At 31.6% G+C, this 16,015-nt stretch overlaps 4 protein-coding genes across 5 annotated transcripts; 2 read left to right on the top strand and 2 right to left on the bottom strand.

Moving 5' to 3' along the window:
• Positions 1-100: 100 nt before the first annotated feature.
• Positions 101-4,340, top strand: LOC115243463 (nuclear pore complex protein Nup54-like). Its single transcript, XM_029820510.1, has 5 exons — positions 101-294; positions 1,846-2,367; positions 2,449-3,347; positions 3,433-3,660; positions 3,738-4,340. The coding sequence occupies exons 1-5, from the start codon at positions 195-197 to the stop codon at positions 3,858-3,860; spliced, it is 1,872 nt and encodes a 623-aa protein (XP_029676370.1). The 5' UTR covers positions 101-194; the 3' UTR covers positions 3,861-4,340.
• LOC115243464 lies at positions 433-1,400 on the bottom strand. The gene has a single exon (XM_029820511.1). It carries the CDS (start codon positions 826-828, stop codon positions 433-435), a length of 396 nt encoding a protein of 131 aa, XP_029676371.1. The 5' UTR covers positions 829-1,400.
• LOC115243462 (SWI/SNF-related matrix-associated actin-dependent regulator of chromatin subfamily A containing DEAD/H box 1 homolog) lies at positions 4,248-9,951 on the bottom strand. The gene is made up of 12 exons (XM_029820509.1): positions 9,414-9,951; positions 8,845-9,026; positions 8,358-8,548; positions 7,553-7,781; positions 7,063-7,396; positions 6,714-6,988; positions 6,116-6,253; positions 5,677-5,994; positions 5,259-5,560; positions 4,967-5,179; positions 4,755-4,861; positions 4,248-4,675 (listed from the first exon to the last, which is right to left on the bottom strand). The coding sequence occupies exons 1-12, from the start codon at positions 9,508-9,510 to the stop codon at positions 4,533-4,535; spliced, it is 2,529 nt and encodes an 842-aa protein (XP_029676369.1). The 5' UTR covers positions 9,511-9,951; the 3' UTR covers positions 4,248-4,532.
• Positions 9,952-10,794: 843 nt separating this feature from the next.
• On the top strand, positions 10,795-15,904 carry LOC115243427 (lysophospholipase D GDPD1-like). Of its 2 annotated transcripts, XM_029820430.1 has the most exons (7): positions 10,795-11,104; positions 11,290-11,332; positions 12,201-12,382; positions 12,455-12,675; positions 12,991-13,124; positions 13,207-13,324; positions 13,423-15,904. In XM_029820430.1, the coding sequence occupies exons 1-7, from the start codon at positions 10,981-10,983 to the stop codon at positions 13,546-13,548; spliced, it is 948 nt and encodes a 315-aa protein (XP_029676290.1). In that variant the 5' UTR covers positions 10,795-10,980; the 3' UTR covers positions 13,549-15,904. The 2 variants fall into 2 exon arrangements, with proteins under 2 accessions (XP_029676290.1, XP_029676291.1); XM_029820431.1 differs by lacking the exon at positions 11,290-11,332 and having other exon boundaries at positions 10,796-11,104.
• Positions 15,905-16,015: the final 111 nt, after the last annotated feature.

Below are 16,015 nucleotides of genomic sequence, written 5' to 3' on the forward strand. Positions count from 1 at the left end.
CCAATCGGTACAGAGAGAGCAAAGATTCCCTCGTCCCGATTGGTCGGGACAAACGATACTTCGTTCGACGAGTCGATTCTTCGAACGCGACTCTTGTCACACGTGTGACGGCCATGTTGCAGCTTGCCGCGAACTGTCGTCGACGACGCGACGCGTTGTTTTAACCTACGTTTATTAAGCCGCGAAAAATCGAAATGTCATTCGGCAGCGGCTTCGGAACGTCCACGTCGACGCCCGCACCCACGTTCGCCTTCGGCAACACGCCGGCTTCCACGGCGACGCCGGTTAAGCCTGGTAAGTCATCCTGTTATTCGAGTGGGAAAATCGCAATCTCTTCGCCGTCTCCTTTTCTCACTCGCAAAAATGTCTATCTGTTTCTATAAATGTTATAAATATTTTGCGACAATCTCGAGATTGAGAATGTGGCTCTCTTCAATTCTTCGTGGAATTATCGCTGGTTCTAGTGGTATCGGAGGTCTTGTTTATCCTGTCTGAACCTAGCAAGGGCTGATTCACGCCACTACATCCCGGATCGCATTCCATGTCGCTTTTTGCGAAGAAAGCGTGCCTACTCCTGGATCTTGCGATTATGCACGCTGTGATGCAGCACATAAATAGTATGATTAAGAGCGCAGTCAGCAAAATAATTAGCAGTGTCGAGCGTTCTGTATATTCGTCATATTTAACAGTTTCGATTGGAGCCAATGTGGTGAGATTGTTATCAAGTGTCATGTGTAACTCGCTGTCGGAAATAGCAGTTTTGCTGCTGGAAGTTGTGTCCTCCAAATAATACATTTCATTTGGTATTTTTCCAAGTGTTGTTATCATAATTTCTGCAGTTGCATCCTGTATAAAGATAATTTAATTAAATTATCACAAAGTAATGTAATTATACATAAAGAGAGAAGGAATAAGATTATATTATTACAAGGGATTATATTATTACATATATACCCCAATTACTATATCTGTAGTACCAAGTTCGTTTACAATTTGGGTAGAAGAGTCGTGTATCGATTTAATGCGACGGAAAAGGATATTAGTGCTAGATATAGAACCTAGCTTCAACGAATTATGCGCTAGTTGTGCATAAAAACTAGTCTGTTAATGATTTTAAAAAATGCACATTATATTAATACACATACATTATATTAAACTGTATTTTATTAATAAAGTAAAAGAATAGACTCAAATCATATTTCTAAGTTTGCTTTGTACGATAGCTTACTCTTTTACTGTTAAATATTTACCTGCATTTCATTCTGATGACTTAGAAATGTCATTTTTCACTTTATAACTTTATATTTTTTACATAACTGTGTATGTTATTATGAGATTGACTGAATTTTCATATATTGAAATTTTATTAGATATTTATATTAGTATAGAAATAAATGTGTTCATACAATATCTTTCAATGTATATATATTTAAAATTGTTACCATAAAATAAGTAACAAATAAAAGCAAATACCTTTTACATTGACATGTTTTATCTAACTTCATATCAAACAAAAGAAAATAGGTTTGATATTCATTGTTATATTTAAAAACTCAGATAATATCATATTGCTTAGTACTTACTGGTATAGTGATCTCCATTACAATCTGATAATTCAAATTTATCAGATTGTAAATTTAAGTATATTGATATAATTTTTATATTTTGTAATATATATAATCAAATAGAAAATTAATTTAAATTTACATACAATTTTTCTTTATGACTTATATCATAAAGAATAAATTTGTAACTCAAGTTACAAAAATTCTTTTTCTTTTTTTAAGAAAAATTTTAATGTCTGTTTTTGCTGAAAGCGCACTAATCTGTATTAAAATTTTTAAGTGGCAGGATTTGGAACACCCTCATTCGGATTTAGTACACCAACTACTTCGACGCCGAGTTTGTTTGGTACCCCATCAACTCAGACTACTGGATTTGGTACTGGAACAGGATTTGGTACTCCAGCAGCTACAGGATTCGGTGGCACGTCGACCACAGGTTTTGGATCCGCTCCTACATTTGGTAGCACATCAACCAGTGCCTTTGGTTCAGCGCCAGCTTTTGGGAGTACTCCCGCTTCTTCCGCAACCACTGGGTTTGGTACAACTTCGACTTTTGGCAGTGCCCCAGCCTCTACAACTGGTTTCGGTGGATTTGGAACAGCGACGACAACATCGTCATTGAGTTTCGGAAGTTTCGGAGGATTTGGGACAACTACTACTACATCTGCCCCTAGCTTATTTGGTGGATTCGGTACTACAAGTATTCCCTCAACCGGTTTTGGCACATCCACAGGTTTTGGTACATTTGGAAGCAAGCCAGCCACCACCAGTGGTACGCCTGGATTTGGTGGATTTGGGACAGGTAATTTGTTATAGATTGATACCTTTTATGCTACAATATTATTCGCCAACATGTATATTTATATTATACACACACAAATAGGATTTACTGGATTTGGTACTGGACTAACACAGCCTCAGCAGCAACAACAAAATCAACAACAACAACAACCTGCAAATAATATATCAGAAGCTCTCTATAATGCTGTGTTCAATTGTCAATTGTACAATGACGAGCGAGACAATACTATTGCCAGGTGGAATCTTATTCAAGCATTATGGGGTACAGGAAAGGCTTATTATTCTGTAAATGCCCCACCTATAGATCTTACTCAAGAAAATTCATTGTGCAGATTCAAAGCCATCGGATATAGTCGTATACCCGATGCTGATAACAATGATGGTTTAGTGGTGTTGTGTTTCAATAAAAAAGAAAAAGACGTACAGGATGGCAAACAACAATTAATTGTATTCCTGAGTGGTTTGCTAGGGAATAAGCCCAATCTAACAGTAACTGTTGACAATATTAAATCCACGGGAGAAAATAAGAGTCAAGTGACAATATATGTATCGGAAAAAGGAATTACTGGCTCTTACAGAAAAATTCCTGCCAATGAATTGGTCGCGTATCTATCGCAGATGATGCAAAAGCAACAGCTGCTACAAAATGGGGTTGAAGATATATTTCCACTGATGAAACTCGATCCGTCGCAGCTAAAAGAATATCTAGATAATCCACCTTGCGCTATCGATGCCAGATTATGGAAGCAAGCACAGTTGGACAATCCCAATCCAGAATTGTATATTCCAGTTCCTATGATTGGTTTTCAGCAAGTTAAACATAGATTGAAATGTCAAGAAGAGGAGACTGCTAGACACAGAGCGTTCTTAGATATGGCAGCAGAAAAAATACAAGGCTTGCAGAGACAGCATACAGCTACGCAGGCCCGCCTCAAGGAACATAGACGTACATTATTAGAACTTCAACATCGAGTTCTACAGGTATAATGGCGATTAATCATTGTTCATTAATTGTGTAGCCATGTATGACGTTTTCGTCTGTTAACTACAAATTCTACTTCTAAAGGTACTAGTTCGACAAGAAATTACGCGCAAAGTTGGATTAGCCTTACAACCAGAAGAAGAAGTTTTAACACGTAGATTTGAAGCAATGCATTCGCAAATCAGTGCTCCAACACAATATAAAGGTAGAATTAGCGAGATGCTTTCTCAGCTTAGAATGAGGCGGCATATCGATATTCAAAATCAGGAAAGATATACAATGGACCCCATAGCTCAAGATGATATTAAAGCGGTAAGAGAATATTCTTTATTTTTAACAGGGATTATCAAATAGTATAGAGGCATAATAATTTGTTTCTATTATTTTAGTACCTGAGTATGGAACAACAGGGCATGGCACAACTTATTGCAACAATAAATACCGATTTAGAAAGCTTAAAAATTATCAAAGATGGAATGTCGGATCTTTTAATGAGCCAAAGTATATCCTGAGGATTGTAATGTATAATAAAACTTTTTCACATGCCTTCCATACAGATAAGAATTAATGTTTTGTCAACATTATCAATGATATGATTAATATATAAATTATAATATCTTTCACAAAATTGTGCCATATTTATTTCATTTATGCAAATTCTACAATTCTTTTGTACTTGAAAGTTGACATGTCAATGAATTTTGCCTATTTAATGATTTCGGCAGTTTAATGATGTTTGTCTGCGTATTATGCAAAAAATTATATTGTTTAATGTTTCTTATTTTATTTCATATATTTTGCATATATTTTTATATTTTGTAACATACGTTGCAAATAAAAAAAGTATGCATAAAGCATATTGCATAAAATAAAGGATAAAACAAAATATGCATTGTGTAGATAAATAAATGAATGATTTAATAAATATACAAAACATAGATATCATAAAAGAATATGTTTCACAGTGTGCATCATAAATAGAAAATTTACAAATTTTGTGTGTTACATATTTATCATAGTTTCATACTCTCTGAATTTTTAAATCAGAGTGAAAAACTTTGAAGTTTTATAAAATATGTTATATTATTATCCCTGTGTATGTTTATGTTTATGACGAGTTAACCTTTCCAGTAGATAAAATCGAAATATATCAAAATTATGACTATTACAAATAGAGTGATAAGCTATTTACAATTTTCGTTATTTTCTATTACATCAAATGCTTTACATGTATTTTTCGTTGGTGATAAAGATTTATTGTGAGCATCTTGGCCTATGGTCATTTTTAATAATTTTAGAACTGATTTCTTATCCGTATTATCACTTTCTATGAACAGAAATAAATCTTGTTAATATTTTCGCAACTATAAAAGTGTAATACTTGTACTTTTACGTCTTGCTCTTACCTTCGTTTCCAGTAATTTGTTGTTCAAGATGCAATTTTTCTTGAGCTATTTCATACATGTTTTCTTCTATTGTGCCTTCGCTTAATAATCTAATTATCGTAACTGGTCTGTAAAAAAATTCAGAATCCTTTTAACAAATTCGTTTTAATGAACGATAAAACGTGTATATTTTATTCCAACTTAAATGTACTTTGATCATATATGATACATACTTTTTTTGCCCAACACGATGACATCGATCTTCTGCTTGCTTGTCATTGTAAGGATTGAAATCTATGTCATGAATTATAACAGTATCGGCAGCTGTTAAATTGATCCCCAAACCTCCAGCTCTTGTAGATAACAAAAATATGAATATATTTGCATCTTGTGTGTAATCGTTTATAAGAGTCTGTCTCTCAGTTACAGGTGTACTACCATCTAGCCTAATTTGAATGTTAAATTTATTAATAATTGAATTGAGATTAACATGCAATTTAAATCAATCTTATAGTTACTGCAAACCTTAGGAATGTGTGTCCTCTAATGGTCAAATATTCTTCAAGTATGTCTAATACCATAGTAAATTGGCTAAAGATAAGTACTCTATGACTGTCTCTTTTCAATTGTGGTAACAACTTGTCCAATTCTTTTAATTTACCAGCCTGAGGGATAAGTTCCTGGGGTAAACCGAAACCAGCTACACTTTTGTACATACGTGTTAATTGATTTATTTGGTAATCAGATGTCCAAATCAATTCTTCAAAGACATACTCTGGATTCTTCTGTTTGTAACCTGGTTCTTTCACCAATCTGTTTGCTATAGCCTAATATGATACATTGATATAAATCAGAAACAAATTAAAAAAATAAAATCAGGTTGTTTTTTAGCCACATATATATATATAATAATAATAATAATAATAATAATAATAATAAATACCTCAAGTTTTTTCTCATTGTAATAATCGCGTACAAGAAGGGGATGATTGGCAAGCTTTCTCAATTGCATCATCAGACCAGTTCCATTCACTTCCGTAATTTCACTAGCCTCTGCTGAAAATTGTGCAACTAATTTATTATACATACTTTGCTGTTTCTCAATTAATGCACATCGTATGATTTCGTCTTTTTTATCAGGCAAATCACGTAGAACTTGATTTTTAAGTCGTCGAAGGACAAATGGTCGCATAATCTCCTTTGCGTTCTTAACTTGTTCTCTTTCGAATAACGGCTGCTCCCCGTTCTTTTTATCGCCTTTCTGAAAATTTCAGAATGTAAATGATATATTAGCTGATGAATACATGAATTACAATAATATAATAAATATATATGCGATTATGTATGTGTGACACATTTTTAATAATTATTTAATGACTTACAGAATTTTTGGAGAATAAGCTTTTTATATCTGCTTGTTTGCCAGCAAACAATGAAGGCATTACAAATATCAACAAAGACATTAATTCCAGTAAATTATTTTGTAGAGGTGTACCAGTCAATAAAATCCGATGTTTAGCCTTTAAAAGCAATTGAGATTTTGTTACAAAAATGATTTCCATATTTATGTGCATATATATACAGGATGCGGAAAAAATACCAGGACCCTAAAATATCTCGAAGGAAATAGGTTTTGGAAGAAAATGTTAAATACAAAAGTTTTTGGGTATTGAAAGAGCTATCTGACTGGTCAACTAGATTTTGGGCCCAATAAGATCTAAATGTTTGTCGGCTATGTCAGATGTAAAAATGTGTCCTGAACCTAAATCTGCAATAAAAAATATGGGTTTCTACTTGAAAAAATTGATTTAGCTTTACTGGGCCCAAACTAGACCCCGGGCCCAAAATCTAGTTGACCAGTCAGATAGCTCTTTCGATACCCAAAAACTTTTATATTTAATATTTTCCTCCAAAACCTATTCCCTTCGAGATATTTTAGAGTTCCGGTATTTTTTCCGCACCTATATAATAAATACATACGTTAATCCTGACGAGATTTTCGTATCTAACAGTGCTCATGTTTTTGAGCATATGAGCTTCATCAAAAATTACATAGTTAATTCGCATAACGCGAAATAATCTACGCTCCTCTGGGGTGCTACAGATTAAATTGTATGTAGTTAACAAAACGTCAACATCATCAAGATCACCGTTTCGCCAACCCATTCGCATATCTTTCCGCTCCTCTTGAGAGCCATAATATTGTACAATTTTCAAGTCAGGTGACCATTTTTCTAATTCATTCCACCAATTTTCTACAAAAAAAAAGATGAGTATATATGATAAGAGCCTATTTTTAGATTACTATTAAACAGTAAAGACGCATTACCCATAGTCGAACTGGGAACAACAATTAAATGAGGCCCGTCCATTTCATTGAGAAGACGAGCTTCCTTCAAATATGTTAGAAATGCTATCACTTGTACCGTTTTCCCTAGACCCATTTCATCAGCTAATATACCATTTACATTCTGTGCATGCATAACGGCAAGCCAATTCAGGCCAACCATTTGGTACGGAGCTAATGTTAAATCTGGTGATAATGCTTTTGGTTGCTGTGTTATAGCTGAAGCACCAGCAGCTACAGCTTTTTCCATATTGGTGGACAAGCGAAGGCATTTTTTCATTAGAATCTCTACTACATGACGTGTAGATAATAATACCTTTGAACACATTAAAAATGAAATTAACTAAAGTTGATAATAATTAGATATATCTTGTTATCATGAAAGTCTTTTAATTCTATATATGTACAAAAATTAGTATTCATATCTTAACAAGTTGAAAACTAATACATGCATCTATTTTGTTGAATTTACCTGAGCTGCATTTAATAATTCTGTATCTAAGTATCTTGTATTTTGGAATTTATTCACCAAATTTCTCCAATCTTGAAATGGTCTTGCTTCTACAATAGCATTAGCTCGCTTCTGAGAACATTGGGACATGAGAAGGAGCTCTGAAGGCAGAGCAGTTCGCATAAACTCTAAAACTGCCTTCTTATCACCTGTGAGCTCATTAGATATCTCTATATCCGAGTCTTCATCACTATAAAATAATAGTATTTATCTTAGCATTATATATAAGGTGTTTCAGGATTAAATGAGCTAAATTAAAATATAAATTTAGGACCTCAAAACAAGAAAAAATTTTCCTCTGGAGATATACTTATAAACACTTTGTTTAAGAGATATTGATATCTAAAGTTACGGGTAGGAATGATAAATTTATTGTACAACTGATACGTACTTGTTTCTATAACTCTATATGTCAATATTGACATTATAAAAATGGTACACAAATATCATCACCGAGAAATTTTATCAGTGACATTTCTTAGTTCCAACGCTTTTGTGAATTAAGCATCATTATGAACAAAATTTATTTTATAATTATGTTAAAATTTTCATATTTTCTAGTAATAAAGTAGTTGAAACACACTATTAATTTATTTATAACCTGATAATAATTTCATAAAATTTTATAATGAAAATGTTTAAATGTCAATATCTCTTAAACAAAGCATTTACGAACATATTTTCAGAGGAAAATTTTTTCTTGGAACACCCTATATAAATACATGTATATTAAATTGCGAGTAAAAAGTGTTGCAGAATTATATACCTATTAAATACTTTGTCTTTATAATTTGCTTCATCTGAATCGATATCTACATCTTCATCCACATTCAATTTTCTTCGTTTCTTTTTACTACTTTTTGCAGATCCCTTCAAACTTCTTTTCCTATTTTTTTTAAGTGCCTCTTCGGCTTCTTCAACATTCCAATTGGTACTACTAAGTACTTCCTCTATATGCTAAAAAAAAGATCATATAATTTATATATATATGTTAGTAGATATGTTGCATATATTGAAAATTATATTTTTCACTATTAATGAATGCTATTGATTTAACATTTTACTATTTATGGTTTGATCAAGTTTAATTTATCTTGTATTTTAAAGATGGCAAAAAGATTTATCAATGTCTAGTAAAAAATAAATAAAAGTTTACACATGTATATGTGATATAATTAGATGAATTATCCACGTAAATTATCTGAACGTGAGAAAGAGAAAAAACTTTACTCAAAAAATCTGATTGTGCTTACCAATACATCATTCTGTGGATACAAAGCTGTCAGGTACTTTAACTTATTCTCTTTACCTTTGGCATTACAGTCTAAACTTGGTTTAGCTGGACTACCAATATCACTGTCACTATCCTCAATACGATTTACAACTTTACGGCGCACTTGTGTATCAGAACTTACCAAGTTACTGTCGTCGTCAGCTGAAATAAAATAAAAAAGATAATATAATAAAAAAATAATATTTATATAAAATCTCTTGCTTAAAATGATAACTAAGATTAATTTATATTAAACAAGATATAAAAAACATGCCAAATTAAATGTCATTTTTACCATGTTACAACTATAAATTTATATAGTTTATAATTTATAATAGATAAATATACAAACGGAAAATTACTTAATATAAATTACTCGAATTAAAATCAATTCTTAAATATCGAACCGCTAAATCGGAATAAAATTAATATTTTACATGAATGCATAGATATCGTTTGCAGAAACGTAATGAAGAAGCCATAGAATACGCGCACCGGTTGCATTCGATTAACGAGATAGATTAATAAGAAATGTGCGCGAGATCTTACACATATTTATTGCTTTCGTTTGTTTTTTTTGAAAGCGAAATTGCCGCAGGAGGCTGGAGCTACTGGTATCCGTTTTAGGCGAATTCGATTCGGACATCGCGTCAACCGTGCGAGGGACGCTGACAAGAGCGCATTTTTGTGAAGGAACTTTCAAGAATCGTGTGGCAGGTGCATTCGGAAGTCGGAACCGCTACGTAGAGCGCGTCGAGAGTTCTACGTAGAAAAACGTTGAATGTAGATCAGATCGTAGCGCGCGCATCCGGCGGGATAGTATTAATGCCTGATTTTCATATGACATCTCTTCTCTAATATTTCTTCAATCAATTTTACTGCATAAAGCTTTTGACGCGTTCAAAAATAGTTTAAAACAGTCGAGATGCGATACGATACGCGAGAATCTTCTAGAAACTACGTGATTTTGTATCATTTCGCCTTTTAAAATTGAAAAATAACATTCAATATAGAGAAACATTATTAAATATTAAATTTTTCCATTCTTGAAAAATGTTTATCATCCTTCCTCTCATTGTCTAATTAATAATTCTTTCGATTAGCAAAAAGACTGTTTTTCGATTGGCCGATTGTGACGCGCGCAGGAAAAAAAAAAAAAAAAAAAAAAACTATATTCTTCTTACACCGGGTACGTTCTCTCGTGCAACTATTTTTCTCTTGTAGAAGTATTTAAAGTATTTCAAACAAAATAATAAAAAAAGAATATAAAGATATTTTAAAACGCACAATATATATAATTACGATATGCATGTGTTAATTGGAATAAAAACAGATTGATCATTAACCCGGTATAAATACTGCAGAAATTGTATCTACCTGGCTCTTAGGATGATGTTTATAATATGCTTATTATTTGTTGCAGAGCACATATATACACAAAGTACTTTAATGTTTACGTTAGGCCTAAAATAATCTTTATGATTATACGTGGCTCAATTATTGCAGTTAAATCTCGTTAGAAAAGTGTCGTGTTAATTGTATCAAATATCGTATCAAATTGTGAACCTCATGAAGCGCACTCCCAAATTTGAAAACACTATCTATCAAAACCCAATTTGTAATTCGGTCCCAATCTGATTAATACATTTGTACCATAAATACGAAATGTGTGTACTAACGAGATTTAAATGCCTACAAAGTTTATGCGTTTGTTTATAATTTGGGAGTCTTGATGAGGTAAAGTCGTATACATTATTGTTTAGTATATAGTAAGTTTGTCTCTCGGAATACGCGCTTGTTAATTTTTGATTAATTCTTTTACCGGAATGAGATTATTTCCAATCCTTAGAGATTAAAAAAAAAAAGAAGAATCGCGCACCCGCGAAAACTGCGCAGTCGCGTAGTTTCGCGTATACGTGTATTCACGCGATGCGCTGTTCTCGAGTATGCATCATTCGGGGACGACGGTCTCGCTCTCTCGCGCCGTCGTCTGCTCCTATCCATACCGTTTATTTGTGTCTATTGTTTGACCGCGCCAAAGCCAAAGCGAGGTGTGTGAATATCGGCATGTCAATGTCATTCAACGGCGGATAAGCGCGCGGGACGGAGCGAGAGAATGTTGCTGTACACGCTTATCGGCGGCTACATGCTCACCTCGGTGATACTGTTCAAGTATCCCACCTTACTGCACAAGAAGAAGAGGGTGAAGTTTCTGTGCCAGCATATCAGTCACCGAGGCGGTGAGTCGTCGTCGTCGTCGTCGTCGCGTCGTCGTTACCTCCCCCTCCTCCCTCCCCCACCACATTTGTTTACCTCGTCGGATCTCTTCTCGCGTGCGATTACGATCGTTGCGATATGATGCGCGTATGAGTGTCCTTTCTCTGTGTAATCTCATTAATTTTTGCTGTGTGTGATACCCTTTTAGGAGCGGGCGAGAGCTATGAGAACACGATGTGCGCATTTAGACGGTTAGTTAAAATATATTGTTTACTCTCAAGACTCTTGTGTGCTTTTAATCTAAGACTGCGAGTATTTTTCATATCACAGAAATTGCCAGTGTGAATATATTAATCGCATTATTACCAGATACGTATTTGACATCGTAAATTGACATTGTAAATAATTTTTATGCGAAATATACTCTGTATATGATACAGCACAGAGATGTTAAAATCTTTTGTTCCATGTTAATTTTGATGTAATAATTGATGATTTATATTTTATATCATTGTGAAAAATATATGTTTTGCACAATTAAATAATATATAAATTTACATAGAGTATATATTAATACCATATAAAAGCAGAGTTGTACACACACACACACACACACACATATACAAACACAAGCAATCTACACATTTGGTACACAACTCTTTTATATTTTAATATGACAATCAAGAAATTATTGTGAACTCTATTAATTGTTTCTAACATTATTCGCAATATTAATTAGATGCATACAGAAAAATAAAATTATGATTATATTAATATTGATTTATATCACGAACATACCACAAAAAAGGACAAAATTATGATAGATAATTATGAGCATTAAAAAAATTAATTATTTGAAATATATATTTTTATAACAGCACCAAACATATTATAATATATTTAAATTAAATTTTTCCTGTAGCTTTTTGTGTATCATTAAATTAGCGTAACTGCAATGGAATTGCAGTAAGAACACTTTTGATTTATCAGTAATTTGCTTGATTACTGATTAATGTTCACATTTATTTGTAATTATATTAATAATAATTTAATAATAACTCACTCACAAAACATAAATACACTCGTAAGTGATATTAACATGTTTACTTACAATTACAGAGCAGTGGCCATTGGAACTCAAATGTTGGAATTAGATTGTCATCTTACAAGAGATGGCGAAGTAGTAGTCTCTCACGATCAGAATCTTTTACGCAGCACTGGTATAGATAAAAATATTTCTGAATTGGATTACAAAGATTTGCCACTTTTAAAGCAACGTTTACCAATTGATTTTGAGCCAGGTATTGTTATTTATTATTTAAAAAAAGGATTATACTTTTGAACAAAATTATTTAAAAGCTGTAGTTGAACAGATATGGAGTATATTGGTTCTGCGAGGGAAGAAGATCGACAATTCGCCTTGCTACGAGAAGTCTTTGAGGCGTTTCCCAATATTCCTATTAATATTGATATCAAAATCAATGACGATCGACTTATATCAAAAGTTTCTGATCTTATAAAACAATACAATAGAGAGGAATATACAGTTTGGGGAAACTTTAGTGATGAGGTCACACAGAAATGCTATAAAATGGTATGTCAATATGCGAAATTTAATTCAATATATCCTTGAAAAGATATGTGAAATAATACTTCATAAAATACTTGACAATTTTTACTTAGCTGTTCTTGGTAAGATATTTGTTCTTATTACCAAGGCATATTCAAGATATAATTAACTTGATATAGATATGTATTTATTATATCATATAGTGTTATCTAGAAGGAATTGCGACTAACCAAATAAAGGCTAACTTATTTTTTGAAGTGAAAAAACTGAATAGAGAAGTATTTTTATATAGACTGTGTTGATTTTGTTATATTTTTAATAATCTCAATTTTATTATAGAATCCAAAGGTAAACCTACTTTTTTCAATGCAACGTGTGACAATGTTGATATTTCTTATGTATACTGGCTTGTTGCCATTTGTACCACTAAAGGAAACACATCTTGAAATTTTCTTACCTTCAATCTACTTGCGGTAATATAACTGAAATATTTTTTTGTAATTACAATAGAATTACAAGACACAAACGAAATTAAGTCTTGCATTTTTATTCTAGACGCAAAGGCGGTCCAAGTCCAACATTTTTACCACTGGAAAAATTTGTAGTACGTACAATTAATGTGTTATTAATGAGGCCGTGCTTATTTAATCATCTAAGAGCACGGGGCATACATGTAAGTATATGTATTACAATTCACATGATTATACATGTAATTATAACTTTTTAATGGAGTAATGGGCTATGAGTTTTATTATATATGTCTATATATAGGTTTACTTTTGGGTTTTGAACAAAGATGAGGAATTCCAAAAAGCATTTGAATTAGGAGCAACTGGTGTTATGACAGATTATCCAACAAAATTAAAATTATTTTTAAAGAACCATGCAAAGGAATGAAGTGTATGGTTACATTTTTAAAGAATATTTATCAGATAACAAACTGTTGAGGAAATTCGCAAAGTTATTTATGTCTGTAAAGAGATATCTGCCACATAATGTATGTGAAGATATATAAGCTATTATACGAAAAGGACAAAGTAGTATATTTTTTATAAGCAAAGCAGAACTATTTGCTTATGTTCTGTGTATAAATGCCAACTCGACAAGTTTTGCCAGAATTGCGACAGCCCGTACAAATCGATTCATTAGCGAAATTACATATACAATGTATTGCACACACACTGTAGTTCACTATATTACTGTTACATTAATCGTGCAAGCGTCCATTCACGGAATAAGATTGCTCTGGCCTCGTAAATTTCTAATTTATCCGTTTTTTCTCATTTATTTCTTGATGAAGCGTAATGAGGCTTTTTTTTTATTAAATTATTTATTTAGAAGCATAAGCTAGTATATTGATTAGTATTAACAATTATTTTGCGCACAATGAATATGAGTCGATTAAGCAAGTCTACAAATAATTTAAATCTACAAATAATTTAAATTGATGAGAGATTTTTTTTATAGTTTATAGGACAGTCGCATATATATACGCATTTTTATCTAATTTGCTACTGGAATTTATTTATCATAGTTTCAAATTCCGTATATTGGAATATTCTTATTTATGGGATAGGCATGCTTTGTCTCCTCATAATCCAACAAGTTACTATTTTTTAATCTGGTGAATTTCTTTACCAAAACTTTTTACTTACGATACCTCCTCTTTCATATATATATATATTGTGAGGAAACAAATTCGCATGTCCCAAAAAAGTCCGCGTGTGTGCGTGCATATCCCAATTTTTAGTACAAAATATCTATTGATTATTATATCTCTCTGGGGCCAGTGTTAGCTTAGCCCAGCATTCAGAGGCTTGAAATAACAAATAGTCTGATCTATGGTGCATTTGTTAAATAATTTTTAACATTTTCATGAAAAAAAAAGAAAAAAAAAACATTTTATGTATGAGAAGAAAAGAAAAATCGAGCTATGCTGATCGTGATATGTATATGAGTGTGATATAAAGAATTCCCTTTTCGTAAAATGAATGTGATAAAAAATAGTGTCAGTCTCGTTATTGAGAAACTGAAATCGAAAGCCCTATCATATGTGACTAGAGTTCTATTAAATAAAGAAATTTATGTACTTGCAAATACTGCATTTGATGAGTATATGACACATTTTCATTATATTTGATAGTGTTACACAGTATGATACCATTATAAACTTTATATAGCTGTGTGTATATGGAACATATTTCAGGGCTTATCGTTTTCTTTCAATGAATCTGTTCCTGAAGCGTGTTCTATGTACAAAGTTACATCATGTATTTGCATACAGGGCATTTTACAGCTAATATAATTGATATATAATTGTCTATATGGATATCTATATGTTGGATATATATATACTTTTCTAATCCTTTAAATATAGAAGGACTACACACATTGAACAATTAAAAGTATTAAGTTAATAATATATTCGAACTGCAGCTTGTTGCACACATTTATAAAAAGTATAATAATAACACACATCTTTTCTAACTTATTATATGTATTATATATAATTTATACACAATTAGAGACTTCTTTTATAAAAGATCTGTGTGTATATGTGCCATTATTATATGTATGCAATATACATGTTCAGATAAAAAGAAAAAAAATAACAGCGTGTATAAGCGTAAACAGATGTGACGGATATCAATAGTTATGGCTAAAAAATAAGAAATACATACACTATATTATGCCTAATAGGACAGTCATAGAATGTAATATATGTTTATGGTATGTTATTATATTTATTATTATTATTATTTATTATTACATTTAGTTAATATGTTGATAATTTTAATTTAATGAAATTGTTTGGATTTTTAAAGATATACAATTAAATTTACAAATCTAGTGTTTTTATGTCTTAAATGGTAGAATAATATTTTATTTATGCCAAATAAATATATAAATCCTTTTTATATAAGTTTCTTTATTTCTTTCATATTTTAATGGTGAAAAAGAAATGTGACTGTGTATAAATGTTATCGAATTTATAAATTTATGCACGTATATATGTAGGTATCAGAAAGAGAAAGGAATTCCGTATGTATTTAAGTATATAAATTATCTGTATTTGACTTTACAAATTGTACTTGATACAATGAAAGAAGTTAAATAAGTAATGTACTAAAAAAATTTTGTTAAAATTACTTGCTTCTATGAAATAATCAGAGTTCTATAATGTGTAATTAAAATGTCGGAAATGTTTTACAATGAATGTTAATTATAGAAAAATAAAATATGTACAAATTCATGTACCTTTGTACTTGAAATCGATTTTTGTGTATTTGTAAGCTCAAAGTTTATAATATAAGTTTTCATTCTATAATAAATAAGAATAACTTTTTTTACCTATTAACGTTTA

This window comes from Formica exsecta, unplaced genomic scaffold, assembly GCF_003651465.1.
Source record: "Formica exsecta isolate Colony F162 unplaced genomic scaffold, ASM365146v1 scaffold72, whole genome shotgun sequence".
NCBI lineage: Eukaryota > Metazoa > Arthropoda > Insecta > Hymenoptera > Formicidae > Formica > Formica exsecta.

What these genes read in the sequence shown, in the direction of transcription:
- LOC115243462 (XM_029820509.1), bottom strand. Translation starts at nt 9,510, where the DNA reads ATGTCCGAATCGAATTCGCCTAAAACGGATACCAGTAGCTCCAGCCTC. An exon ending in AATTATTAAATGCAGCTCAG is followed by an intron (nt 7,397 to 7,552) that starts GTAAATTCAACA and finishes ATGTGTTCAAAG; the next exon opens with GTATTATTATCTACACGTCA. An exon ending in ACAATGAGAAAAAACTTGAG is followed by an intron (nt 5,561 to 5,676) that starts GTATTTATTATT and finishes GTATCATATTAG; the next exon opens with GCTATAGCAAACAGATTGGT.
- LOC115243463 (XM_029820510.1), top strand. Translation starts at nt 195, where the DNA reads ATGTCATTCGGCAGCGGCTTCGGAACGTCCACGTCGACGCCCGCACCC. An exon ending in ATTTGGTGGATTTGGGACAG is followed by an intron (nt 2,368 to 2,448) that starts GTAATTTGTTAT and finishes ACACACAAATAG; the next exon opens with GATTTACTGGATTTGGTACT. An exon ending in CTCAAGATGATATTAAAGCG is followed by an intron (nt 3,661 to 3,737) that starts GTAAGAGAATAT and finishes CTATTATTTTAG; the next exon opens with TACCTGAGTATGGAACAACA.
- LOC115243464 (XM_029820511.1), bottom strand. Translation starts at nt 828, where the DNA reads ATGATAACAACACTTGGAAAAATACCAAATGAAATGTATTATTTGGAG.
- LOC115243427 (XM_029820430.1), top strand. Translation starts at nt 10,981, where the DNA reads ATGTTGCTGTACACGCTTATCGGCGGCTACATGCTCACCTCGGTGATA. An exon ending in CACAGAAATGCTATAAAATG is followed by an intron (nt 12,676 to 12,990) that starts GTATGTCAATAT and finishes ATTTTATTATAG; the next exon opens with AATCCAAAGGTAAACCTACT. An exon ending in TAAGAGCACGGGGCATACAT is followed by an intron (nt 13,325 to 13,422) that starts GTAAGTATATGT and finishes GTCTATATATAG; the next exon opens with GTTTACTTTTGGGTTTTGAA.